Raw genomic sequence first — 27,420 nt, forward strand, 5'->3', positions numbered from 1 at the left:
CTAGTTCCTCTGATACTTTGGCTTACATTTTCTTTAATGTTTTTAAAATATGGATATATTTAAATGTTGAAATCTCCTGGCATAACGTCGGGCATGGTTGTTCCTTAGAGGCAATCTGATTTTTTTTAGTCTGTATTAACTCCCCTAGTCTTTGTATCCAGTAAACTTTGATGTTATTGAATCAATATGGTGCCCCATCCAAAAAGGTGGCTGTAGGCACATTTTGCTGACGTATTGCTCCTTAAGAGTGCAGCACACCTGTTGGAATAAACTGGGATTTAAAAAAAAAGAAAAACGGTGATGGCTTACTTTTGGCCTGAAAAGGAATATGTGAGCTGATCGGTGTGACACAGAGTAAGTAGTGAGCGCTATGTTATTTTCTGCTGTCGTTTTACAGCAAATAGAATGATTTAGATGATGTACTGAAACAGAAGAGACTACTGGAATCAGGCATTCAGGAGGCAAATTGGGGTATTCTATTTTATGCTTCACATTTACTGCTTTCTGGCATTAATAACACTGGAAACATCATAAAGATTTAAACTAACCATAGTGATAAATACTTGATTCCTTTGGTTCAATACATTTATTACATTGTTGCTCTTACGTTTTTAACATGCAGTCTGTATTAGCTTTTTCACTTGGCTTTGGATGCTGGCTTATTGACTGTTGTAAGAACGGGTTTGATGTAGTAGCTCTCCCGTTCCACTTGAGCTTTTGCAAAATGTCTAACTGACGTTCCATTATTTACAGTGGTTGGGCAATATCTGAGGGAGAGCACGCTGAAGCGAACCCCGCAGGGCGCTGGGCTGGCGGTGCGCGGCGGGCACCAGGCACTGCGCCATGGAAAGGGGGAGCTTAAGGAGTTAAGCTCCCGATCCACGCCAGAGTAAATGGAGTCTGTTCCGCTGCTGTCAGACGAGAGATGGAGAATGCTTTTTTCTTGTGCTATTCTTACTTTGACCTTTAAGAGCGTGGCAGCAAACGAGTTTCTGAGGTCTTGCGCTGAAAGAAGTCGCAGTGTCAATACACCTTCTGTCGCATTTTTACACGTTGTGTGTTCGCTTACCAAGGGTTTCAGGATGGTGGCACAATTAAAGGAAGTTCTGCGATGGGAATTACGCTTGTCAACCTTTCCCTATTCTGGCGTTTTTTAACCCCGTTGTGCTTCAGCACCGGCTCCTGCAGAGCAGCGTGTCTGCCCCCACACAGGCACGGTCAGGTACCGGCTCAACCCTGTAGATATACAACGGCGCCACCAGTAACCGCCTGCGGGGCCGGGCAGGGAAGGGAAGGCGCGGCACCGCTCTGGCACGGGCGGGCCGCCCAGCGCAGCCCCCGGGCGGCTGCGGCGAGACCCCGGGCGGAGCTGTCCGCGTGCCGGCGGAGGGCAGCGGGGCGGGGGGGCCGCAGGTGCCATTTAGGGCGCGATCCGCAGCGCGGCACGTCTCCCTCTCCAGAGATGGCCATGTCCGCAGCCGCGCGCTGCCGGCCCGAAGCGGCTCCGAACCGCGGGCGGGGCGCCACCGCCGCCCGCACCTCCGCCCCGTCCCCCCCCCGCCCCGCGGAGTGAGACCGGCGGCTCCCGCAGCCCCCGCGCGCCCCCGGCCCCAACCGCCGCCGCACGCGGCCCCGGCGCGGACGCGAGGCAGCGCCTCGTGCCAGCGCGCAGCCGGGGCGCGGGCCGCCAGGGGGCGGGCGCGCGGCGGGCAGGGATTGGCTGTGGAGGGCGGAACGGTGTCGCGGCGAGTCCCGCCTCGCGGCGGGGAGGGCCGGTCCTGCGCGGCTGGGCCGGTCCTGGGAGGCTGCGCCCCCGCCCGCTCTCCCGCCGGGCGCCGCGGCGGCAGTTACTTAGCGGTTGGGAGCGGGCGCTCGCTGCGGCTTTCTCTGCCTGCGAGGCTCTGTCGCCGGGGTGCGCGACGCAGCCGCTTCTCGCCTCGCCATGTCCAAGGAAGCGAAGAAGCCCTTCCGCCAGAGCATGGCCGAGTGGCGGCAGTTCGTCTACAACCCCAACAGCGGAGAGTTCCTGGGGCGCACGGCTAAGAGCTGGGGTAAGGGCTGCCAGGGGACGCGGGGGGCCGCCCCGGGCCGCCGGCGAAGGCGAGGGGCGGCGGGGGGCGAGACCGGGCGCGGGCCGGGCGGCAGCGGGAGGGCCCCCGCGGAGATGCGGGGCGGGATGCGGGGGCCGCCCTGGGCAGGTGAGGCGGCTCGCGAGAACGCGGCGCACGCGCCTCGGTAGCCGTTGCGACCGCCGCCCGCCGGTCTAAAAATAGCTCCGGCCGTGACAGCGGGGGGGAGGGCGGGCGGGGGCGCCTCCCGTAGCAGGTGGGGGTCGGGGGAAGAAGGGGAGTTTCTGCGAGCGCGTCCCGAGCTGACTCACCCTCCCGCCTCAGTACGCAAATGCAGCAAATTGGGCCCACAGGCTCCTCCTCCGCCTGGTCCGGGGGGGGGGGGGCGGCGGGGGGACTCCGGGGGCCGCCTCGGTGCGGCTGTGACGGGCTTCCGCCGTGGAGGTGTGGGGCCGGCTCCCGCCCCGCGCTTATCGCTCCCGGGCGCTGGCAGCCTGCGTGCGTATCGGTGCATCCATCCCTCACCGCCCCCCGCGCTCCGGCACGGCAGGAAATCGAGAATGAATGAGCGCGAATCGCCTTTGTACTTCCAAACGGTAGCTGCGGATCAGAGACGGAGAGCAAAAACCAGCCAGCCAAACCAACCAAAAAACCCCCAGGCAAAACCTAAAGCCAGCCAAAAAGTTCATGAGCACCAATTGCAGATAGTCTACAAAAGAATGATTGTTGCGTATCATTGCACGTCATCATGCTAAATTTGGTCCAACACAGGGCTTTTGGATCTTTTATGATGCTTTTAAATGAAGGTTCTCCAGTGGAGCTTGTGAAGGCAGTGTTTGTTTTCCTACTTTCAGGTAGTCTTCCAATTGCTGTCCTCTGATCTGGAAAGCATGTTATCGTAATCTCGTTGCTTCCAATAAAAATATTTGGATTTTCTGAGTATGTTTTCTCATATTAAACAGTTGTAGAAATGATTAATATTAGGATGTTTCATCAGTCCTCATGGGACATATTTACTGACTTCAGAAAATGCAGCGTCTCCTCCCAAAACTTGGATGTAGTTGGGATATTTAATAGTTGTGCTTACAAAACCAACAAGAATCTCAGCGTGGCATAAAGGAACAGGCCAATATATCCTTGGCCTTGACACAATCTCAATGAATACTAATGTTGAAATAGTGAGGAGGAGCCTTGAGCAGACTGTGCATGGGCTGTGCTTTCTTTGCCGAGCCAGTGTCTCCTGTCTGTCAAGAGAGGGCCCTAGCTCTGACTTGAGTTCTCCATTCAGATGGAAATAAGAGCTTGTGAGCTACTCTGCCAGTTGAATAGCAAGGGAGAGGAAATTTCCACTATGCTGTTGTCTGGTGATCTTTCTGTACAAGCAGGTTTCCTGAAGTGCGTGGGCTGGATGAACGGGTGTGTGGATTGCAGAAGCCTGACTGGGTCACCAATCGGACAAGTGCAAAGACTGTGGGCACTATTAGAAATAGCTTGTGAATGTTTAAAGAAAGTGAGGTTGAAACAACGCTCTCTGTTTAAACTTACCGTATTAGGGTAAGTCACTTGCAGTGTTACTAGTCTGTGCTAGTCCAAGGCCAATAGATAACACTTGAAATTGATATGACTTAGTTAGCAATCGAGTTTCTACAGCCAGCTCCCTTGACAAAATGAGTTTTTCCATATTGAGAAAGTATGCATAGGCTTAGATAGCAGTTTGAATAATTTTACTTCATTAATAAATGGTTTTTTAAGTTGTTCAGGTGATTGGTATGTGGTTGGTGCTATATACCTTTTCCTTAGCTTGGACATTAAGAGGTGACTGTTCATCAGCACTATACATTGTCAATTTATTTTTTCATCAGTATTTATTTGTCCTGGCATTTTGTTATTAACTTATTGTGTTTTTTAAATTTAATTACATATGTTAAGTAAAATATAGTCTTTGGCTGTTTTGGGGGGTGGTGTGTGCTTTCAGTGTGGTTTTTGTTTTTTAATTTCAGAACACTGATTGCATGGCTCTGTTTGCACAGAAGAATATGCAGGGTTTGGTCTCACTTCTGCCCCTGCGGTACTGATGAGGGCTTAGAGCAGGCTCACTGACTGTTGCAACTTGCTTGTTGTCAGTCTCTCCTCTGAAAGGCAAGGTATGAGAAGCTCTGGTTGCCAGCAGTGTGGTGTCTCCGGGGGCAGTGTGATAAGAATTCAGTTGGCTCTGATTCTTCTGTGCATATTTCTCTTGTCTCAAGACAGCTTCCACACAGAAATAAGAAAGAATCAGTAAAGAAACTATTAAATAATTATTCACAGTATGTGCATGTTTTGCCCTGTCTGGGGCAGTTCTGGTGGCTTATGTAAATCGTAACTGCAAGGCAGGGATTCTCTGTGAGTCTGAGTGCTATAGCATTGGAGTACTCATCCTTATTTGCTATTTCTACACCAGGATTTGTAAAAAGATCAAACACAAGCAGCTCCTGTACGAATTTGTCATGTACAGGGGAATGTTCCCTGTTATAGCTTGGTGAAGTGTTGCCTTTTACAGTTTGGCAAAAACCCTCTACCGAGTCTCCTCTTGCTGTAAAAAATGAGAGATTTCTACTTTACTTTTGCAGACTTGAGAGATAACTCAATATGAATCCTTCAAAAAAAACCCCCAACCAAAACCCTTACAGTTTAAGTTATCTGGCATAATCATTTGTTGTATTAAACAGGCAGAAGATACTGGAAAAAACTGTTGATGATTGGAGTTGATGGTGTTCTCAGCAGCAAGGTGTGGAGAGTGCTAATAGCCTTTGCAAAGGTGATGGGGAAGGAGGATCGGCCCTGGGGTTCCACACAGGGTGTGCTCAGTAGGGCAAAGGAAGCAGAACTTGGCAGACTGCCATGTGGGGCCTTCCTGTAAGTACAAGGGAGCCCAGCATCTGTCTCTGTAATGGCAGGGTGCTGTGCCTGCCTAGAAATACAGCAGGAGCTGAGTGAGATCATCGGGAAAGTATGGTAATGGGATGTTCACTATACACTCGGATGTGTGCATCATCTTACAGTACAGACAGTAATCTCTTTTTACATAAAGTTACAGCAAAATAATTTGTGCAGAAAAAAATAGGCAATATACTACTTAGCAGCACTTCATTTATGGTCACACTAGATGTCATGTCAAGCCTATTTAAGCCTTTCTGTAAAGCTGGTTTTGTCAAGGTGTTCAACGTAGAGGTGGCATTGTCTTGAAGTAGATGGAAATTCAGACCTACTGAATATTCTTTTGAAAGCTTAGCTGTATCCTTCAGTCCAACAAACCTTAAAGACGGCATTTCATTTTCATTGTTGCAGGTATAATAGTTTCTTCCATGTTTATTTTGAGAGTGTTTATATTGATACCTGTGTATATCTACCTGTGTATTACATATAGGTAGAACTGCCAATCCAGTTTATGCCAGATTGGCCTGCTTTTTATCACTTCTGCCATGGAAAGTTTGGAAAGCTTTTATTCGTTGTGGAAATGATGGCCACGTATGTGATATTTTGCATTCACCAGAGTCAGAAATTCTAATTTACATAGTGGAGAAGTGTTTTGATTCATGCAAATGAACTCAAATTAATGATGGCACCATCATGTTCCTTCAGAAGTAGCATTTTTCTGCTTATCAGAGTGGTTAGGATATGAAGGGGGTTTCGTACTGCAGTGACCTGAATTTAAACAAACAAAGCCAAAACAACAAACAAACAAAAATAAACAATAAAAACAAACAGACAAAAAATCCAAAACAACCAGCTAGGAAAACCGTAATGCAGAATTGTGGTTTTGACATTTTTCCTTGTGTGACGCCTTTTGGTGTCAGACTGAGAGGCTCAAAGGGTTTAGTGTAGCAAGATTTTCTGCAACGGTTGAATTCAGTTGCGTGTTAGGTGTGGTAGCTGTACTTTCCTTGGATTAAATGTGGAGAATAGCTTTCCACTGTTACTTGGGTACATCTTGTTTCCTGACAAGAAATCCAGCGTTATGTGAAGTTATTTTGGCAGAGCTTCTTGACAGGTTATGGCTTGTTCACTGCAATTAGCTTAGGATAATTAATACTAATAGACTCACAAAGAACAGCTTACGCAGTTTGGGGCCGTTGGATCTTGCAGTGAATGTTTTTGTTGTTTGTTTTTCCCTCGTTCTCATGTGGCAAAGTAGCACAAATGGGACAATTTAGTCGAGTGGTCAGTGTTCTGCAGTGCCATGTACAAACTGTATTAAAATAAAGATTAAAAATAACTGTGTATGTGTGTGTGCAGGCTTTGCTGGACTCAGCGAGGTTAGTGGTGTTTCAGGGCTGTGCATAGAAAGTCTGTCCAGCCTTGTTACTGCCGCAGCCCCGCTGGGTATGATGTTGCTGGGAGGGGACTGTTGACACTGCAGTCTTCACCATTGAGTCGATGACTGTGTTTTAGACATTGGGGTCCCTCTCATTTTCCCTGGTATGGGCACTCCCTCTGGGCATGAGGGCTCCTCAGGGACTGCCTAGACATGGCAGTTCTGCGCCGCTGCAGCTCTTGGCAGGGGAGCAGGACCCCAGCAGCCCCCTGCCCCTCTCAGTAGAGAGGCTGTGTGGGTGGGTAGATACCATGGCCTCGGCTGAGGTGCAGGGGAGGAGAGCTGCAGCAGGCATGGCTCAGCTCTTCAGGGGGCTTCTAAATGGGGCCAAGGCCAGGAGTGCAGATGTTGCAGTGGTATTGGCCCAAAGCAGTACTACGCTTAGGGCTATGTCTGCTTAGACGTGCACCACCATGGTGCTGTTATGCCCATCAGTAATAAACAAGTGGACAGGGATTTTTTATATTTATTTTTATATATATATATATACAAACACACACATATATATATAATTTTTTTTTTTTCCCTTGGTGAAGTTAGTCATAATCTTTTGGAAATGAAAATACAGATGTATTCTGAAATAGCTCAATGGAAAAGTTTTCCCTGACTTTTCTTGCTTTTATGGTAATTACTACAGAAGGTGCTTGTCTTGTCTTAAATGCCAAACTTTTTTTCTGTTCTATTGGAACTGATTGATTAATGTCTTGGTCTTGGTGGAAAGTGTACTTTTTAGCCAGATTGATGAAAGTGTGTTCAGTAATTGATTACTTGTAGGGATCAAAATAAGAACTGACCAAAGGTTTTGCAGCGAAGCTTTTTTTTGTTTGGTCGAGTTTCTGATACTCAAAATACATTGGGTATTAATCAAAAGATAACTGCTCTGTTTTTGGATCCAGTTAAAGCAATTGTAAGCTTATAGGTAAAGCAAATTGCTGGTGTGCCAAATACAGATGCAACTTCCATAATAGCTTTTGTTGATTAAGATTTCCACTATTTGTTTTTATATGCCCTTTTCAGCTTCTAGCTAGCCTTAGAAATAGTGCATAACAGGTGTCTAGCTGTCTTATTCACTAAGCTTGTTCATGCATTCACGTACTTTGCTGCTTAACTTCTAAACGCTGTGTTGTATCTTACATCTCAGTGTTTCCCAAATGTATTTTAAGTAGCTGATCACTTTCAGATTATTGCAGATTGGTAAGTAAATTTCTCAATGTGTAAAACTGAAAACTAAAATCAACCCAAAATTCAGTAGCATTCAGCTGGTTGCTGCAGAAAACTTATGGTAAAGATAATTTGGGAACCACATCATTATTTTAATAGAGGTACATTGAATTCTTTCAGGAGAAGCAATACGGGTTCTTACATCTTTAGCAGTCACAGAGTACTGGGGGTTGCAGTACACTAGAAAATATTTCAGTGCAAAATGCAAGCGTAGTGGCTGGGACAGGAGCCAGGGATTAGGCTTTCTTCTGTCATCTTCCAGTGGACAGCAATCATCACTGGGGTTCGGTCATTTTTGCTTTTCATTTTTCCTTTTCTGTGGAAGGGTTAAAAATACTGCACATTATTCTCTCATATAACCAAGTGTCAGTGGTAGAATGTTGCATAATGGTTTTGATGTGCTTTTCTTGACTTGAGTTATATCTCTTTGACTTCCTGATAGCAGCCTTGTAGCTAGAATATTTTATAAAAATTGGATTCGCTTAATTGTTTGCTTATGGTTTTGAATTAGAAAGGTTTTGAAGATGGTTGTCTGTGCAAGCATCTGAATTCCTCCGTACTTGTATAGCTCTCATTCTTTTTGACAATGTATATGCACGTGTCCTTAAGTCTCAGCTGCTCAAAGTTCACACACCGCAGCTGGTCTGAGTCCCTATCATCTCTAGTGTGAGATTTTCAACTTTGGCCTGTCTGTTACCTTTTCTTTCCAGTAAATGACTGATCTCTGTATCTGGAGTGCATGTCTGTGTATGCATAATGAAAAAGGGGGTGAGGGAAGACCAGGGGAAAGATAAAAACACTTAATCACAGTAAGTTTTCAAGCTATTTTCTTAAGTAGTGTTCTCACTCAGCAATCTGTTGCAGCAAAGTGATGGAGAGGTCCAGTGTTGTCACAGGCTGTTTCCTCGGGTCTGGAGGAGCTCTTTCTTAAGGAACTGGCAAGTTGAAGCCGGTAACATCTGGGTAATTGGTGAATTCCAGGAATGTTGCTGGGTCCCAGGGATAGGCTAGTAAAGCGGATGGATGTGTTAGGCAAAGACTTTTGATATGTCTGAATAGGAGGCTGGGTTTGTTTTCAAAAATATGCGGCAGAAGCATTTTCACCTTGAGAAGTCTCTTGTAACAAGATGTACATGTGAATGAATGCTCTGTGTGGAGTTTGCTCAAATGTCAACTATGTTATTAAATCACCAATTGCTTTCTACCTGTTCTGCATCCAGTGTAGTAATTTTATCTTTCCATTCAGTTCTTTTATCTTCTCTGTGGCCTCTTCCTTTCCGTAGACAAAACTGTAACACCCTTAAACAAGTTAAGCGATTTTTTTTTCTAATGGACTACTTAGTCCTCTTTGTCAGCTTTCCTGTGTAGCCTAAACAGTGGTTTTTAATGTTTTTCTCTTAAAAATAGAGATGCCAAAATACCCTGTACATTTTAAGAGCCAGAATGTATGAAGAAAATGTTTTTCCATGCATTATTTTGGACTCTATGATCCTTGTGGGTCCCTTCCAACTCAGGACATTCTATGATTCTATGATTATTCTGTATTGTGCAGTATCTATGTGTGCTAAAGGCATATCGATTTATAACTACAATTAGGAATGGCAAGGGATTAGGTTTGGAGACCAAAAGCAAAGATCGTATTGCTTATTTCCCATTTTGATTTTCAAAATCAGTAATTGAATTAGCTGAAATCAAAATAGTAATTTTAGCTTTTTCTTTACAGGTTTGATCCTCCTATTCTATCTGGTATTTTATGGCTTCCTAGCAGCACTCTTCACATTCACAATGTGGGTTATGCTTCAGACACTGAGCAGTGATATACCAAAATATCGTGACCGGATTTCTAGTCCAGGTAACAGTGTATTTATTTTTTCATAAATCTCTGTTGGGTTTAACAGCAAAGTTTCATTTGAGAGTTTGTTTGAAGTATGAACTGCATATGGAAAACTGATTATTATTCAATTACTTACAGGTTTCAAAGGTGAAACTTGATGTGAGGCATGTTACATACATTTATAGCATAAATTCAGTCAGTAGCTTTTTGTGTGTATATGCTAACTTCTGCTGCTTTTTCTCTAAGCTCTTTTCAGTTGAATTTGTCATGTTACGTAGACAGCAATTTTACCTGCACACCCACACAGCGTGCTGTTGTAGAAGTGGGATTGTAGTTTAATAAAATTACTTTAAAGATACTACAAACCAGTTCTCTTGGAAGGCCACCTGTGCTTGGTATTCGATACTTGGAAGACAATACAGGAAGGCTGTATTACGAGGGTGATCTGTTCAAGAGCAGGTCTATGACATAAAGGTGTTTCCAGAGTTTTCGTTATAGTATTAGATAGCTTTCAATTGACATGGAATGTCCATGGGTTCCAGAGGTTGTTGTCATATTACATATGGATCCACTGAAGAGAGGAGGTCCCATTTTATGATGACACTAAGTCCACGTAACATGTAGCTGCCACTAAAAGTGCTTCCTGGCACTACTGCTTCCTTTGTGTACTTGCCCATGCAGTCCCACTGTTGACTGCTTCAAGGAGTTATATGTGACAGAAGAAGAAACCTGCATAAATAAAACCAAATAATAAAATGGTTGTATTTTTTTTTCTTCTCTCTTTTTTTTTTTGGTTGTTTTTTTAGATTTGTTGAAATATATAACAAAAATCTGACATTGTACTTTCTTATATCTCAATATTGGAAAAAAATGAAGAATTTTCATTCTGAAAGATTTAGGATGCTTCTGCATACTTTAGCTACACCAAAGAGATTAGTGTTTTCTAGTTACTGTTTCTGGAGAATGTGCAAGGCTTTGATTTGTATATGCAACTTAGATGGCCACACAAAAATTTGGTATCTCGAATTTTATAATAACTTGGCTTATGGACCAAGTTTATGTTTAAAACACAACAAAATTAAATGGCTATGCAATATTAAAATTTTGATGGAAGTTAGATGACATAACTTTTAAAAAGACTTTTTTCTTTTTTTGATCTCCAAACTCTTAAAATTAACCAGCATCTTTCGGCTGCATCAACACTTAAGATAATACAGTAATCTAGTTATCTTTGTGTCAGCAAGTTGCAATTGGGCCAACATGATAAATCCTCTGGATTCTGAAACTAATTTGTTTTGACATAGTGTTCAGGCCTTCTCTGACAGGTGTCCTCTTCATATAAGGGATTCTTAAGGATTTATGCTGTTTTTTCAAGTTAAGAATGGGTTGAATGCTGGAAATAATAATAATAAAGACCTGCTTAGTTAAAGAAAAAAAAAAAAAAAGAAGAAGGTGGCTTAGTTGACTGTTTCTCCCCATTTCTTTTGTGGCGGTCAGAACCTTGGTGTAGTGGATGGAGCTGTGGGTAGCTGAGACTTAATACTTGACTTCAGTGACATTTTTTTCTCTTGTGCCGCTTGCAGTTTAGGGTATTAATTTTCCTTTGGTTTGAAATAAGTCATAAGGGATATTTGTTTAAAAAAGTAGGTATGCCACAATTAGTATTTCATTTAAGAACTTATAGCATTTCTGACTTAATATTTTAAGAACAATATGTTTAATTATTCATACATGTAAGTTAATAAAGTTGCTTATTTCTGTTTTAATGTTTCTCTTTAACTCTGTCGTTTTTCACTTGCAGTGAAACATGTCATGTTCCTGGCTGTAAAACTTTAAATTATAAAAAAAATTCTACACACAAAACCTGGATGGCGTAGGTCAAAGGTTTTATTCTTGTGTTAAACATACTTGGAACTTTCATAGTTGATTTATTTTATAATTAATATTTGACTTGCATTGTACACTGAGATACAATGATGTCAATCAAATCCAGATGATTTAAACCCCTCTTTAAAAAAAAATCCTTCTTGGAATTAGAGGATAATGTGATCTCTGTTACAGTCCTAGGTGTGATCTTATGTTGAAGTTTCTAATTCTGTTGCTGTAGAAGAGCCCACGTCCTGAATCTCTTACAGTCTATGCATCAGTCCTTCAAAGAGCTTTTTCTGTAGAATTTACACCATAGTCTCTAGGCAGATGGTGATCCACTGGAACTGGAGCAGTCCCTTCCTCTTAGGATATTTTTGAAGTTTCCCTGAAGTAATAAATCTCTTCAAATTATTGTTTCATGCATTGATGACTAGTTTAGTTACTTTGTCATATTCCTTTGAAAAACAGCATTTAAGTCCTTCATTTATGGTATAATTCTATAGATAATAACAATCTCTTCTGCCCCAAGATTCCTTAGTGTGTAAAACCCCTTTCAGCCCCATTACTAATTGTCTTGTATTTTGTTGAATCCCAGTTCAGTGTGGAGACCAGAAGATGACTAATGGTGCAAAGTAATTTGCAGCCAAAAATGGTATTTGTAGTTTTATATGGACTCTCAGTCATTAAGGCGTTTAGTTGGGGCTTGCCTGGAAAGAATTTAACTGCTGCTAATGCACAAAGAATTTATGATTTATTTGGAAATCTACAAAAAGGTAGAGTAAAAAAAGCATTAAATTATATCTCTAGTATATACCTTTATTATTTCCCAATTTGAAACGTTTGTAATAACTTCTGCCTTCAGATGAAAAGCTTGGTCATCTATAGGTGAATCTTTAGTAGACCTGAGCTCCTTAACTGCACTTCATGTATGCTTTCCTGAAGCTTACTGTGATTGATTAACTACAGGATCTATTAAGAATCCAACATCATGACAATTTATCTGACTTTAGCTGCCCACTCTAGTCTTATCTTCATAAATTTTTATTTTGTATAAGGAAGGCCTGATTTTATTTTTTAATTTTGGGAAATGAGTCTTGTTTTCTGCCTTCAGTTTTATTCATTTGGGAATCTAGTTTTAATTGGTTTTGCCAGACAATAGGAAGCTACATGGTATCATCCTAGGCTGATACAATTATTAACAGTTGCCACTGTAATTGCATCTTCTCCTCTTATGCCAAATTTGATGTTGATCAAACCATTTTAACATTGTAATTTAGAAGAAAACTAATCTGATTTTTAAAAAGGTGTTTGTTATTGTTTGTTTTTTTTTTCTTTCAAGGAACTGCAATGTCAGTTCTCAGCTGTACTTGAAGAGACAGATGCATAGACACTCATCTGTGAATCACAACTGCAGGCTTTTTATCTGGTCTAATTATTTAAATTAAATAAGAGTTATGTTAAGGTACTGTGAATAAAGCAATCAATCATACACCTTTTTCTGAACAGATTTAATTTCTTCTACTGTCTCTGGTGTTGTAGTGCTATTTCATCTGCTGCTGAAGCTGTGATGAGTAATAGTAGCATTAGCTGTCTGTGTTAGTGGCAGCTCCTGGTGGTACAAGGCTGTGTGTATTACAGCCAAAGTACCCTTTGCTTTTGTCTGTTAAAAACAAATCCCTAAGATGCAACTCTGTACCTTTCTTTACCCATATCCTGGGAAGAAGGACAGTTGACCTCTATCAAGGGCCTGAATTCCCTCTCAGTATCAGTCTTTTTCATCCTTCAACACAAAGATTAATACAATCATAGCTTCACTCTATACTGCCTGAAGTTTTGAAGCACAGCTTTAGCTGGAGGTTTTCTGGGTATGGTTTCTGGTATTTTTTCAATTATTTTTTTAAGTTTAATTTGCTGAATATGGAAAGTGGAAAGTAAATCAGTAAAATACTTTCATGGAAAGTGATTAGGTTGCTGATTTTGCTATTCTTAATCAGTTTGGTTTGGTTTGTGAACTGCAATTGTATGTTGGATTAAATTCAAGTATTAATTCATGTCATGTTGATTTTGATAACTGATTTCAAACACAAACTGCCTTCCAGTACTGTAGAATATAGAGGTAACATAGATGTTTCTTTACAGATAGGTATTTTCCAATTTATGGATATGTTTTTTGACTAGGTTAGAGTGGTATAGGGAAGAGAAGTTTGTTTAGATCTTTACTTGCACTTTTTCCCTTTAAGGACTTATGATATCACCAAAGCCAGACACTGCACTGGAATTTTACTTCAACAAGAGTGATGCCCAGTCTTATGCAGAATATGTTTCTACACTTAGAAAATTTCTTGAATGTAAGTAAGTTACTTAAAACTGCCCAAGTAATTCAGGAGTCAATGCTGAGTGCATTAGTTTCTTTCTTTGCTTGTAGTTACCAATTGCTAATGAAAACTGATGCAAGTTCAGGCTTGCTCTAGACATGTGTGTTATTGAAGTATATACTTTACAGAAAAAGGTGAGTATCAATACCTGTATTGGGCAGGGAGCCTGAGTATGAGGAATGGTGGAGTACATAATGGAGAGTTTTGGGTCCCAGTCCAATGTTTTGGTGACACGGTTGTTGAAATGCTACAAGATGTAGAAATTACATATGCCAAAATAATTCAGTGTAAAATTACATAGGTCGTGTATTTGGAGGCAAAGTTTATCAAGACTTAACTGATCAGGCTTCATCTAAATGAGAATTCTTTGGTCTTAAGAACTTGAGCATTTTCCTGTTCAAAAAATGAGGCACACAAACATTAAATTAATTGCAGCTTATTAATTTTCACCGTGATACACAGTAGTTAGGGGCAGAAATATTAAAACACTGAATTTAGACCATGGAGTAAAGGCAACACAGGACAAGACTGAAGGATGGCAAAATCGCTGGTTTAAGTCATAAATTATTTTATATATGTGCCTGTATGTATGCTTAATCTAGAAATACAGATGTCAATTTAAAATATTAGTAAGTTTAACTCCTCAAAAGTTTTAAGTCAGAATTGAGGAGGTGCTGTAAAATCTCAGCTGTGTGTGTGAGTTGCTTTGTTAGCTACACCAGCTGTACTTGAATTTGTCTGGATTCGTAGCTTTGGTGCCTACTAGAAGTTTCTATGAGTAGGCTTTTCTTTAAGAGCTCTGCCCGGGGTTCCTGGGCAGAATGCTGCATTTCATGATTACCCGCCTCCTGTAGTTCAGTGGGTTTTGGTCTCTGGCATTGAGGATGAACTTTAATTAATTACCCTTTTTTCATTTTCCTTTGTTTATGCTTAGCTGAGGGCTTGGCATAAGGGAGGGGAGCAAAACCACAAGACATGTTAAATAGAAATAGATTATCTGTGTACTTGAGAAACAACTTGTAATGTTAGTGTAATACCAGTTATATTGCCTGATGCAAATGTAGAGGCAATTTAATACTAGTCATTGAAATTCTTAGAAGTTTTCCTGTGTGTTCATAAAAAAACATGTGCAAAGGGAAAACTGGTTTAGTTTCCAGGTAATAACTTGATGGTTTATATTTTAACACATTATTAATTTAGAATACATAATTAGTTTATGTACAGATACTAATGTAGTTGTGGTTATTGATAGAATTTGAGAAGCAGGACAATACTATTTATTTTTTAATACTCTTTATTCTTCCGTTCAGGTACAGTGCCACTTTGAAAAAGTGGTTAAGTTGGATATGAGAGAAATACTGGTCTGAGAATAGTCCTTTGAGAAAACTCCTAGACAAGCTAACAACTGTAAATTAGACATAGGCTTCTGCAGTTTTTGACTACTTGAATGCTTTATACCATTGATTTACAAGCTATTTGTGTTTCATAGCATATGATGATTCAAAGCAATCCCAGAACATAAACTGTACACCAGGAAGGATTTTTGATCAGAATGATGTTGCTGTTAAAAAGGCTTGTCGTTTTAACCTCTCTGAGCTTGGACAATGCTCTGGAAAGGAAGATAAGACCTTTGGATACTCTAGAGGAACTCCCTGCGTGCTTGTGAAAATGAACAGAGTATGTGCTTATTTATTTTTTTAATTCTTAGTATAAGTGTTCCCAGCTACCACTTTATGAAAAATGACTGTAGAAAGGGACTGAAATACATGTTCAGTTTCCTTCTCAAGACATTTGCATTTCTGGAATGGTGTAATTAACCAAAATGTCTAGCAATTCACGGGGTTCAGACGGTAAAATGAAGTGAGCTTTTTGAGCATTCTAATGGTTACGAAAATTGGCTTCGATACTTGCATCAGAATATCTGAAAACCCTGTTTTAAGGAGTATGGTGCTCTTTGGTTTTGCTTACTATTCTGTGTAACAGATTCTAAAACACTGTGCAGTTGAAGTGTGTTTTATTTCATGTGTGCCTTCCAGAAGTGTAATTAGAATGTCATGCATTCAGTAATTCTGTGTAAGGTGATGAAAGCTTTACAGAGTGAACAAGTATTTGATTTCTCAGTGATGTTATACATTACTTGAACTGCAAACTGGTTTGAGCCGTTAATGTTACATGCTGAATGTAAAATAAGAAAATAGTCTGTTCTGTGGCCACTGTAACTATTTGAGCTTTGACTTAACAGTGCTTTAAATATTAGTCCTAGTGTAAAATGGTTTCATATAAAAATGACACTAGATAGATTTGCTCCCTATATGAGCTCTGTCTTATTTAAGTGGGGGAAAAGTTCAAATTCAGTGTGTAATAATGGAAGAGGGAAGAAAGCCTATAAATATTTTAACTTTCTCTCCTTCAGATAATTGGATTAAAGCCTGAAGGAGAACCACATATACAGTGTGCATCTAAGGTCAGTTCTGAATGTAAGAAATAAGTGTGTAGTTAATTTGCTTTGTGAATAGGATGAAAAGTGAAGTAATATACTGTATCAGAGCATTTATTTCACTCTCTTCCTTTCTTGTTAGACTTTTTACTTTTTTTTCTTGTTTTCATCTACTTTATGTCTAATTTAGTTTTAGTGTATTTAATTTTTCAGTGTACTTATAATTTTTTATTGCTGTTGTTCTTTCATCTTTTGATGTATTTGAGCTACCTGACTTGCTTTAGACTCAAGGAAAATGCATACGTGTAACTTATGGTCATGTTTATTTATTTATTGAGTTGTGTTTTGTTTTCCCATTTCATAACCTATATTTTTATTTTTTCTCCATGCTGCAACTGCACCTTAGACAATTTTATAAATGATGGGTAAGACACAGTGTGGAAACTAATGTTACTGTGCAAGTAAAAATTGCCTTCAAATCAAGTATAAACTATTTATAATAAGAGCTAATCTATGCATATTTGTTGTGTACCGGTGCATTTAGACAGAGTGTTTCATTGCAACTGTAACAATTACTTTGACCTTTGCATATTTTTCCTAGACTGCTTGGGGAGCAGTGGAAGCCTTGATAAATTAGTTGCTTAAGCAAGGGATGGAGTAATGGCTTTTAGTTTGAGGTGACTGATAAAAATGTAGGCTGGGAAATTTCAGTAATTAACAAGACGAATTCTGTAAGAGATCCTGCCTTCATCCTAGGTACCTGTGGTAGGCATAAATTTTAATACTTGATTTTTTTTTGAGTCTTTGAAAGTTTTGCTCTCCCCATGACCGTCTGTTGCAAGAAAGGGTGATACCTTCTCTTACTTGAGACTCATTTCTTTGTGTCCATGCTTAAAAAAATGTTGTTCTGTTGGAGAAATTATTTATTTCTTTAGAATAAAGCAATTAAGTTCCTTCTGCTTTTCCTAGGGCTCTTTCTTCTTTGACTTCTCTAGTTTATCATTTTTTATAATGTGGTGTCCCAAACTGGACAGAAGTTTGCCTCTAGCTGCAGGTTGTTAATGACGGATTTTGTTCCCTCTGTCATCACATTAGAAGTAATAATGTCTCTCTAAGTGAATTTGCCATTTGTCTTTATTTTAATCATTTTACTGCTTAGATCTTTCTTTTGGCTGTTTCCCAGTGTGTATTTTTATATATGATTTCTTGAGGTTCAGAGCTTTCAATTTCTTATTGCTCTTTTTGGCTCCCCCTCTCTGGTTTTTCATGATCATTTTAAGGGGATCAAGTTCTCTGAAGTGTTGAATCACTGCTGGCTTGCTGCCATCAGTGAATGAGCTGACTCCTAATTGAAAACACTGAATAGGGTCCAGTACAGTCATCTTCATTTCTACCTGAAATGCCTTGTGAGGTGTTGAGAACTAATGTTCAAGTGATTTATAAAATACTGATGGTAGTCCTATTTTATGATGATTGTATTTCTTCAGCTTTTTTGTGTGGATGCTTTATGAGAGTGGTAAAAGCTATACTAGGCAAATCACAGACGATGCTTTTTCTTGTCCTCTTAGGTAATTTTGCTAGAAAAAGAATGTTTGATAACAACTTGGTTGACCATGGTGGGATTTTTTTGCTATTTTTTTTACCCTTTGAGATACTTAAATTGTGTTGTATGTTACAGTATGTATTTTCTTGCATCCTCTTTAAGTAGAAAGTACTGCTTTTTACCATATCCAGTTAGAATTTGTCTGATCTGCACAAGTGTGGTGTTTTTAAATGCTAAGATGATTAATCTTATTAGTTTTTCAGTGATTTCCAGGGAAAATATTTATCAGGATTTGCCACTTTGAATGCATCTTTTTTTGTCTTAAGTTAGCCTATTCTTGCCCTAGCTCATACTGATTTACCTGTTTAGGAAAGCTTAAGTATTGTTAACAGTTAATTCTTTGCTGTTGACCACAAAGCAGCAGCAGCAGCAACCATTTTCATTTTCTCCTTTTGTCTATGCTTTGTTTTTACAGAACTTCTTCTTTCTGTTATGCCCCTTGTTTATTGAAACTCATACTTTCAAGGATTTTGCTGTTCTTTGTGTCAGCTTATGAGGCCTTGTCTCCAATTCCATTTTTATTTCTTTGACTCTTTAGGATACGTGTGCTCTGTAATGGTCTCTTCCTCTTCTGTAGTGGATAAGGTGAATGCTTACCTGGAAATAATAGCTTGCGACTCTCCTGAGTCTTTTTGATGCAAGGATGTGAATTGTGACCCTCTTGTGTGCACACTGGAAAGGTGCAGAAGGATAGCCAATAGACTTCTGTGCATTTTGCAGACAAATTTATCATCTGCCACCATATCGGAATGTTCCCTAAATACTAGCTCAGAAGTTGAAGTGTAGTGGTCATTTGTACTTCTCTATTACTTCTCTTATTCAGGGTGTTTACCTAGTCTTTAACTGGTATGTTCTGTTGGCGTGGAGTTTTCTTGTTAGTTTTTTCTTCTTTGTTGCTATCAGCAATTGCAGATTGAAAGAATTCAGGGTGTACTGCAAACTTGAATCCAGGTGACACGCATTTCTGAAGATAAACCCTGTGCTGGATATTAGCTTCATAGAATATATGAGCATATTTGTGTAGTTCATAGCACGAATGCAACTCGCTAGTAATTTTAAATTTTATAAGAGGAATGTTTCATCTTTGTAACTCAGATGCTAATTTTGCTTAAAAAGTTATATAAACAAACAGAGCAGAAATCCTCTCATGTTCACTTCATTATAGAGCAGAACTTTTTTAGTCCTGTAGATTTGCTGTCTATGAATTTTTCTTTCCCCTTTGTCTGTGTTTTAAATATTTCTGGTTCTTGATAGTTAGAATTTTACATATATTGAGAGCAATTTGGATGAATGTCTGCCTGGACTTAACACAATCTGACTTTGAAATACATGATTTTCTTTCTTTTAATTGAGAGGACAAGTCTCTCAAATACAAAATAAGCTTAATACCTTCTGTCTGTGCATTCTGCCAGTCTTTGCCACCTGGAACGTCATTTAAGTTTTTCACTTGGAAATTTATATTCTTCAGGCGTTCTACTGTGAAGTGATTCTTCTTTATTCTCCCTGCACATGTTCTATGGGCTTTGTTTTAAATAGAGAAATTTTAGATAGATGTATGAGTTTGAAGTCAGCATGCTTAATAGTTGGGGATGCTTTCCCCTTTGTCCCCACATGGTGGTAACTGTCATCACTGAAATTTCTGTGGATTAGGGAAGTGTTTGCAGTGTCAGACACTAGTTACAGCTGGTTCTTCCTTGTGCACCCTGGAGGAACTGACCTGTCTTGAGGATCTTGACAAAGAGAAACAAGTGAAAAAAGGTTTGCGTTTCCAATAAATCTGAAGATTGACAATTCAGGTATTTATTGGGGGCTGAGGGTGCACAATTTCATGTGCTCTGGAACATCTTGCAGCAGTATTCTTTCAAGTTAAAACTGCCGTTACTAAAAACCGTAGATGTAGATTTGATGTGTGATATTTTTTTAAATTTTTTTTTAGCTACAGAAAAGACAAATAGCCTTAATTCCCAAATACTTGTATTTCTGCTGTTTAGTGACCATCTGGACTTTTTATTAGGTATTGCCTTCTAGTTTACAAGGATGAAGAATGGCTGTATTAATGACAGTACATGCCTTGCTATTGTCAACATACTCAGCATCTGAGTTACCTCACTTTTTGTGGCAGAAGTCTGAGATGTTTTACAGTTTCTACTAATGGATACTACTCTTTATCTTGTGCAAGGATACCATTTCTTCTTTTCAAATGGTTACAGCCAGTCTTGCCCAAGTTCTTTCCTTGGGTCTTTGTACACTGTGTTAACATCTGCAAAATTACTCTTTCTGAGACACGGTCTTAATGAAGACCCAGCAAGTGAGGTGGAAGTCTGTCTGTCCAGCTAAGTGGTTTGATTTTTAGATTTGCTGACCACCTTCAAATCTTTGTGGAAATTGTAAATGGTAAACAGAAAAAGTGACACTCACAGGCTGATTCTTGAAGCTCTTCAGAAAGTGCAGTTTGTTTAGGTGTAGCTTGTTTTAAAAAGTTGTGTAGGGATGTTAATTAGGATTAATTAATTATGAAAGAAAGCCCCAAACCCTGCAGCAGTTGCATGACACTGGCAGTTGCATGTCCTAGAACCTCTCTGCTGTTGCATTGATAGCCTAATGCATATATATTTATGACTGCATGCATGACTTGTGTTTAGCTGCTCCAGAAAGCTCTGCTCCTATTTATCTTTCCTATGTTATGCTGTATTCTGTTTTTTTTTTTTTAACCATTATTTCAGAAATATATTTGAAATATGAGTATTTTCAGCTGCATGAGCTTTAAATAAAACAAAGAATAATGGTGAAAAGCAACACGTTTCTACTTAGTAATTAAATTTACTAGCTCAAGGCCCAAAATACTTAATAAACATAATAGAAAAACTGCAATAATTTAGACTGCAGAGGAACAAGAATGTGGCCATTCCTAAACAACATATTGTATGTTCTTTCGAGGGGATGAGGAGAAGGTATTCTTGAGCTGTGGTTTATCTTTTACTATGTTTTGATCTTTGTGTTCCATTTTTGCTTAGTTCTATTACTGCAGTTGTCTTCTGAACTTTGTAGTGTATCTTTTTCAAATTGCAGCTGTTGTCTATGTTAGTATAGAAAAAACAACAAAAGCTACTAATAAACTTTGAACTTGTGAATTACACCAAACCAGCAGTGATGTTCTGAAGATACATTTACCATTTCAGGGGGAGTGTTTTAGTGACATTTTCCTTTAGCATGGTGGTATGTTTACCTTGGAGAAAGTTACACTAGATGTGGGCATTTTTTTCTGTTTTGAATTTATGGTAATTTTCCATACTTTGAGATATACAGTCCTGAGGAATATTGTATATAGGGAGATGTGTCTGTGTATCACTATGCTGACAGCCTGTGTCTGGGACAGTTCAATCTTATATACATATTTTGTATATCTTACAGATTTGGTGTCTCCTTAGTCAGAATTCTAGCAGCAACTTTGTAGGTAGCTGCTTCTTATTACAAGATTTGGGATTAAGCGGCTAGGGAGTATAAGTCTAGTGATATGGCATGCATATGTATATTGTTCCTCTAAGGTGGGATGACGCACAGAAACTCGAGTAACATCACCATTTTAAACTTGGGTTTCCCTTTAGGTAGCCTGTATTCCAAGGCTAGCTGAACAAATGTTGTGAACAGTACACTGTTGCAGGCAGGGGCTATAGTTCCTAGTTGTATTGTTCTGAATTTGAGAGGCTTAAAAACCTGGCTTTAAACAGAAATTCAGCTTTAACTTAAATGAAGATATGCTGTTGCTTCACCAACTATACAGGTTTGCTCATGGATACATGGGATTTTAGCTTATACAGAAGAGATTTTTTTGGTTGTTGTTAAATTATTCATTGCAATGAGTATCCTCTTCCCCCCTCTTCTTTGACTCGTAAGGGAAATGTGAAGCCAAGCTGTCTTGACTTGATTACTAATTTAAATACTGTTGTTAATAATCTTTACTGTAGCAGATGTATGTAGCATGTAACTGTTTGTCAGAAATAAATCTGGTTTGGAAGGTGTTCTATAAGTTTGTAACTCAGTTGCCTTTTTTAGGGATCTTGCACTTTATCGTTGGGTTATAATTCTAATTTTTTATTCATTTTTATCAAGCAGGTGTTAACTTTTAATTTTGTTGCTATCTCCAATCACAGGAAGAAGGCAGGGTTGAGATAAATTATTTTCCTCCTGAAGGCTTGATTGACTTGATGTACTTTCCATACTATGGGAAAAGCTTGCATGTAAGTATGCTTTAATGATGGTCTTCATTTTGAAAATGATTTGTTTCTATTTACAGTTTCTAATATCAGATTGATTTTGAAGTTTGAACTTTGTAATGAAGTACTCATGAGGAGTATTACACTGCAGAAATTTCACAGTGCTTGATGAGGTTAGAGATGTGCTTTACTAGACATAAGGAAATAAACTGGGCATTGTCGTAGTGAAGAAGAGGCTGTATGCTAGCAGTATTAAGGACACCTGCTGCTTCTGGTTGCTGATATCTTTTTGGAATCTTTTGGAATGCAGGGGAAGGGAGGAAAAGTAAACTGGTTCTTTGGATTACAATACAGTTTGTAATAGTTAATCCTTGGGGTTTATGTATAGTTTAATTCATGAAGGTGTCGTTGATTATATTCCTTTGTGACTCTATGGCCATGTTCTATTTTTGTTCTATTTTGTGAAGAAGCACTTCAAGGTATTATAACAGGTAGATATAGGGGTTTTTACATTTTTTTTTTCTTATCTTTGTTTTTCTTTTTGTGCGCCATCTATCCTCATTGTATTCTAACGTAAGTGTTCTTCAATTAGGTAATGCTTAAGTGTTGTTTTTTTTTTAAAAAAAGCTCATTACTTTATGGACACAGAATACGTAGAATTAAGACTCAAATCTATTTTCAAACTTGAATTTGTTGTTTTTTTTTTTTTCTTGCATCAACTAGTGATAACTACACAGGGAAAATCTGTACCTTCTGTCAAATATAAAACTACATTGCCTCTTATTGACCAAGTTATTTAGTCTAATAAACATCTTCACTGTTCACCATTGAAGAGAGAAGTACTTTTAAAACGTGTCAATCTATTAGATCTATAGTGTACCACAGCGGTGGTTTGTAATTTCCCCAGAGTGATTTTTGTACTAAGTTATTTGTTTCTCAGTTATTTTTCCATACTTACTTGCAGCAGTTCACATAACCTTTTTTTTATCCTTTCAAGGCTTTTACTAACGAGGAAGGAGTTTGTTGTTCTTCAGCATTTGCTTTCATGTTTCCTGTGGGTAGTTTTGTGTTTTCCATTTCGTTGCAGACTTTTTGAATTGGTAAACCATCCATTTTCTTAGACATATAAGATTAGAGAAAGGCTCAACCTGTGCCTCCAACAGGCAGAGTCAGTACGTACTCTATCTCCTTCTTGGAATGAAAGAATAGGGAAAGAGAGCACTGCTTCCCTAAGAAATGCAGGGTACAGCATCAGCAGACCTGGAGACATCAGGAGGTAGTTTGTACCAAAGATGAGATGAAGAACTTTCCTGACAAATTTCCTGTCTTGCTGGTGTACTGACAGAAAAGGAAAGATTACGAAAGGAGAGTAACGAAATCAGGCAAAACTCAGTGCTATTCCTTGCTTGACTTAGGTGGTTAAGGAAAAACTTCACTTTTTTTTAGATTTTGGTTCAATGTCCTTTCATGTTCACTGTCATGTGGAATAGGGGCTGTGGATTGAAGGATTCTTGCTTATGTGATGCTCAATTCTCATAACATTAGCATAATGTGAAAAAGAAGAGCCTGTGGAGAGAGTTCTGAGAGACTGATGTATTTGACCAGTTCTCAAGAGACTGGATTGATTTCTTGGCTATACACCAGAATTTTTATATTACATCAGTGTGGAATTGTTTAATTACTTTATTCTAAAAAGGAGTTAAGAGGACTCAACTAATCTTGCTGCTCTTGTGCCAAGATAGGAGCCATAAATGTACTTACATCTACAGTTCGGTAACCAGAATGGTTATTTGCTTGTTGCTGCTCAGTACAATGCACCCAACTCTCTTAACTTAGGGAATGTTACCTTTTTAGATCCTCTGTAATGCTTAAAGAGGACGCTGATTATCTTCTCCTCTCCTCTCATATATTATATTGAGAAAAAGTCCATTCTGGTATCATGTGTCTTCAAAGATGGAAATTTGTTTACCTGTTTGGAAAATGATGGCGATGAGATGACTTCTCGAGGGAAACACGGGATTTTTATTTCTGATTTTTAGAAAACTCAGTACCACAAATATGGTAGCACCCTAACAACTGGAGAATTTTGAGGGTGCCTGACCTAGCTGCATTTACCCCTCCTGGTTTGAAGTTTATAGGCGCACAGGAGGATTTCTAATCTAGTAAAATCGCCATCTAAGGAAAGTAGTTACTTCAGTCTAGTTCTTACCAGTACTTTACATTAAAGATTTTAGCACATCAGCTTTCATGCCATCATTCTTTGTAAATGAGACTTTAAGTATTCTGTAGTGCTTTCTTTGGCAGAGAAGTAGAGAACATAGCCTAAAAATAACAGAATTGTATTAAGGAGTCTCTTAGTGAGAAAAAATCATCTAGCCCAAAATTTTGTTCAATTAAAATTTAAGCCTTATACTTACATAATTCTGTTGTTTTCATATTTAGTCCGCTGGCTAATATGAATTTCGACCAAGAAAATAAGTAATTTTGCTTAATTGGCAGTCAGCGGTATTCACCTAAAAACTATAAACAAATTACAGAAATACTTTATGAATATTGAATGAAATGCTGCTTTAGCAGGGCTTAATAAATAAGCTCTTATTTAATTCATAGGCACTCTACAAGAGAATTCAAGTTCCTAATTGAATTTGACTTGAGAAATAATACTGGGTTGACAAAAGAAAAATTGATTCTGCCTTCACTCTTAAATTTTAATTTTTGTTACAGGGAATATAATCAAGACTTGTAATTGTTCCACCAAGTATGATTCACCAGGATACTGTCAGAATGTTCAAGGAAAGGTTTCTGTATAAAGCTATCGAACAGATAACGTATTTTAGAATAGATTGTTACTGAACAAGTAAATAGGATAGGTGGAAGGGAAACTGGTATTTACCAGCTGGTATTTACTGGTATTTGTTGAATAATGCTTTTGGCAAAACACCACTTAAATTAGCAGTTCAAAAACAGAACAAAGCAAGCAGAAGAGACAATGGAGTGGATAGGAAAGAAGAATGTAATATCAGAGACTGTTTCAAGTAGAAGTTTCTAGAAAAATTGGACCCAGAAAGGGTTAAAGGGTTAAAGTCATATGCCTCTTGAAGATACTGTGTGTGACTTAATTTATGTTGAATGTATTAATTAAGAAATAGTATGCAGAATGCATACCTGACTGTCTGACTTGGAAAAAAAAAATGCTTACCTGAGTCAGATGGGGCTTAGGAAGTTGGAGTTCTTAATTAGCTTTTTTCTTAACTGTTCTGATGGATTAAATGTTAATTTAAATGCTAACTTACTCTGGTATCTCAAACATTTTCCTCATCTTTCTGTTTACTAGGCTCACTATTTACAGCCTCTAGTGGCTGTTCAACTAGCAATTAACTCCAACAGTACCAAAGAAGAAATAGCAATTGAGTGTAAGATCCTGGGCTCACCTAATTTAAAAAATGAAGATGATCGTGACAAGTTTCTGGGACGAATTGCCTTCAAAGTTCAGATGACTGAATAGCAGGTGTAAAACGTTCTCCTCAAAGTAAATATTGTGTTGTCTGTTTTGTATCAGCTGGACCTGCCATTCTAGGATATGAGACCACCTTGGAGAATGTTAAGGTGGTTTGTGGCGTTCAGGGTAGCATAATAATATGCTTCCAAATCGTATGTTTAAAATCTCTCAAAATAACTGCCTATCCTGCTTCTGCCTGCCCTGTTGGAACAGTGTACAGACTATAGTTATGTCATAGGGACCTGTAAATAGCTGTTTTCAAACACATTATAATGGTGACCTTTGTCCTGCTCTAAAATGTGGTTTTATCCCCCAAGTGAGTGTCTGAAGCTTAATGTGCTGTGCTATGTAAATATTGTATTGATTTAACACTGGTTTAACTGTCATATCTCAATGCTGACACAGTTATAGGTATAAATAATAAATGGTACCTGATTGACATAGTGATTCTTTTGTAAGAGTACACACCTCCAACGTAAATTGTGTGTATGGGAGTGGGTGGGTGGATGGATGGCTGTGTGGAGATGCCTTAAATTGTAGACTGGATGGCGTGGGAGAATTCAAATGGATTTTAAGACTTAGTATGGATTTCTGAAAGTAAGTTCTCAAGTAGTACTTTCTTGTGCTTGTCACTGTGCAAGTATTGTGTACATGTAATACTTGGTATAGAGTTTGGTATTCTAGCTGAGGAATTGAATCTTTCTTCGTGTTGTTAATTGCTTGCAATATGTGGAGCACAAATAAAATCTAAACAATATTTTAAAACATTTAGTTCAGAAATATCAATATACAACAATTTAAATTGTTTAGGGTTCTGGTAACAGTTGTATAACTGAGCTGCTTGAAAGAAACAGCCTCACTGTGTGAATAGGCTTTCATTTTCCAATTAAAACATTTCCTGGAGAACCTGTTAAAAAAATGATAAAGGATTGTCCTGATTAAACATTCCTGTTTAATTTATATAATGTTTCGTTGCATCATTTTAACATGCTTCATGTCTTCATCTGTTCTTTCATCTTGGGTATTCTTTGTATTTTCTTATCATCTATGTAGAAAATGGATGTCATCAACTGCTTTATAGAAATATCCTAGTGACTTGGAGTGGATTACTTGCAGTTTAAGTATTTTTATTAATCTGTGGCTAAAATGACTACAAATAGACTGGTTTATATATGACTGCTACTCGCATTAAAGCAAGTTGAGCCATTGTATTGGGTTATAACGTGTGCAGTTCCGCTGACATGGGGTTTACATTGCTCTTCCCAAGGAGTTTGGTTTGGTTTGGTCTTCTTTTCTTTTTTTTTTAGCGCATGGTCCACATTCCGATGCCTTCTCAAAGACCACAGCAAACCAGCATTTGTGTAAATACCTGTATGTTCTGCTCATTAGGCCTAAATTTGTTAGTTAACATGCTTTTATGCCTAATTCTTACAGTGTTTTTTAATATTTTATTTAAACTAATTAATTGAATGATTACTGAAATTCAAGATCCAGTCTTAATGCCCTTACTGCTTTGAAAATATTTGAGGCCAGTGTAAGCCACATCAGTGCAAAATTTCAACAAGTGTGTAAGCTCACACTGGTGCACAGTTGGAAGAAGCTGCTCCTAATGGGACTTAAACAGTGTGTTGAACCTCATTAAAAATAGATTTATACGGATCTGTTACCACTCAGCATGCTTTTTTGTTGTTGTCTACAAAAGAAAAATTGTTGTTCCTTACAATATGCAATGGGTACTTTTGTAATAATAGCATGCATTAATACTGAATAAGAATATTCTTTCAAAATATTCCATTACTAATGTTTTAAATCATGCACTTTTAGAGCTGGGATACCTGGGTTCTTGAAGATATGACTAATTGCTTCTCTGTATATTAATACTGCCTGAAAGTATTTTAATAGTCCTGAGGGAACTTAAAGTGTAGATGTTGCATCTGAAAATGAA

The 27,420-nt window shown here is 38.8% G+C and overlaps 1 protein-coding gene across 1 annotated transcript; it reads left to right on the top strand.

Moving 5' to 3' along the window:
- The first annotated feature begins 1,792 nt into the window (after positions 1-1,792).
- On the top strand, positions 1,793-27,420 carry ATP1B3 (ATPase Na+/K+ transporting subunit beta 3). The gene is made up of 7 exons (XM_080349382.1): positions 1,793-2,051; positions 9,368-9,496; positions 13,588-13,695; positions 15,212-15,399; positions 16,136-16,186; positions 21,914-22,000; positions 25,311-27,420. The coding sequence occupies exons 1-7, from the start codon at positions 1,943-1,945 to the stop codon at positions 25,479-25,481; spliced, it is 843 nt and encodes a 280-aa protein (XP_080205508.1). The 5' UTR covers positions 1,793-1,942; the 3' UTR covers positions 25,482-27,420.

Source organism: Nesoenas mayeri (genome assembly GCF_963082525.1).
Source record: "Nesoenas mayeri genome assembly, chromosome: 9".
Lineage (NCBI taxonomy): Eukaryota > Metazoa > Chordata > Aves > Columbiformes > Columbidae > Nesoenas > Nesoenas mayeri.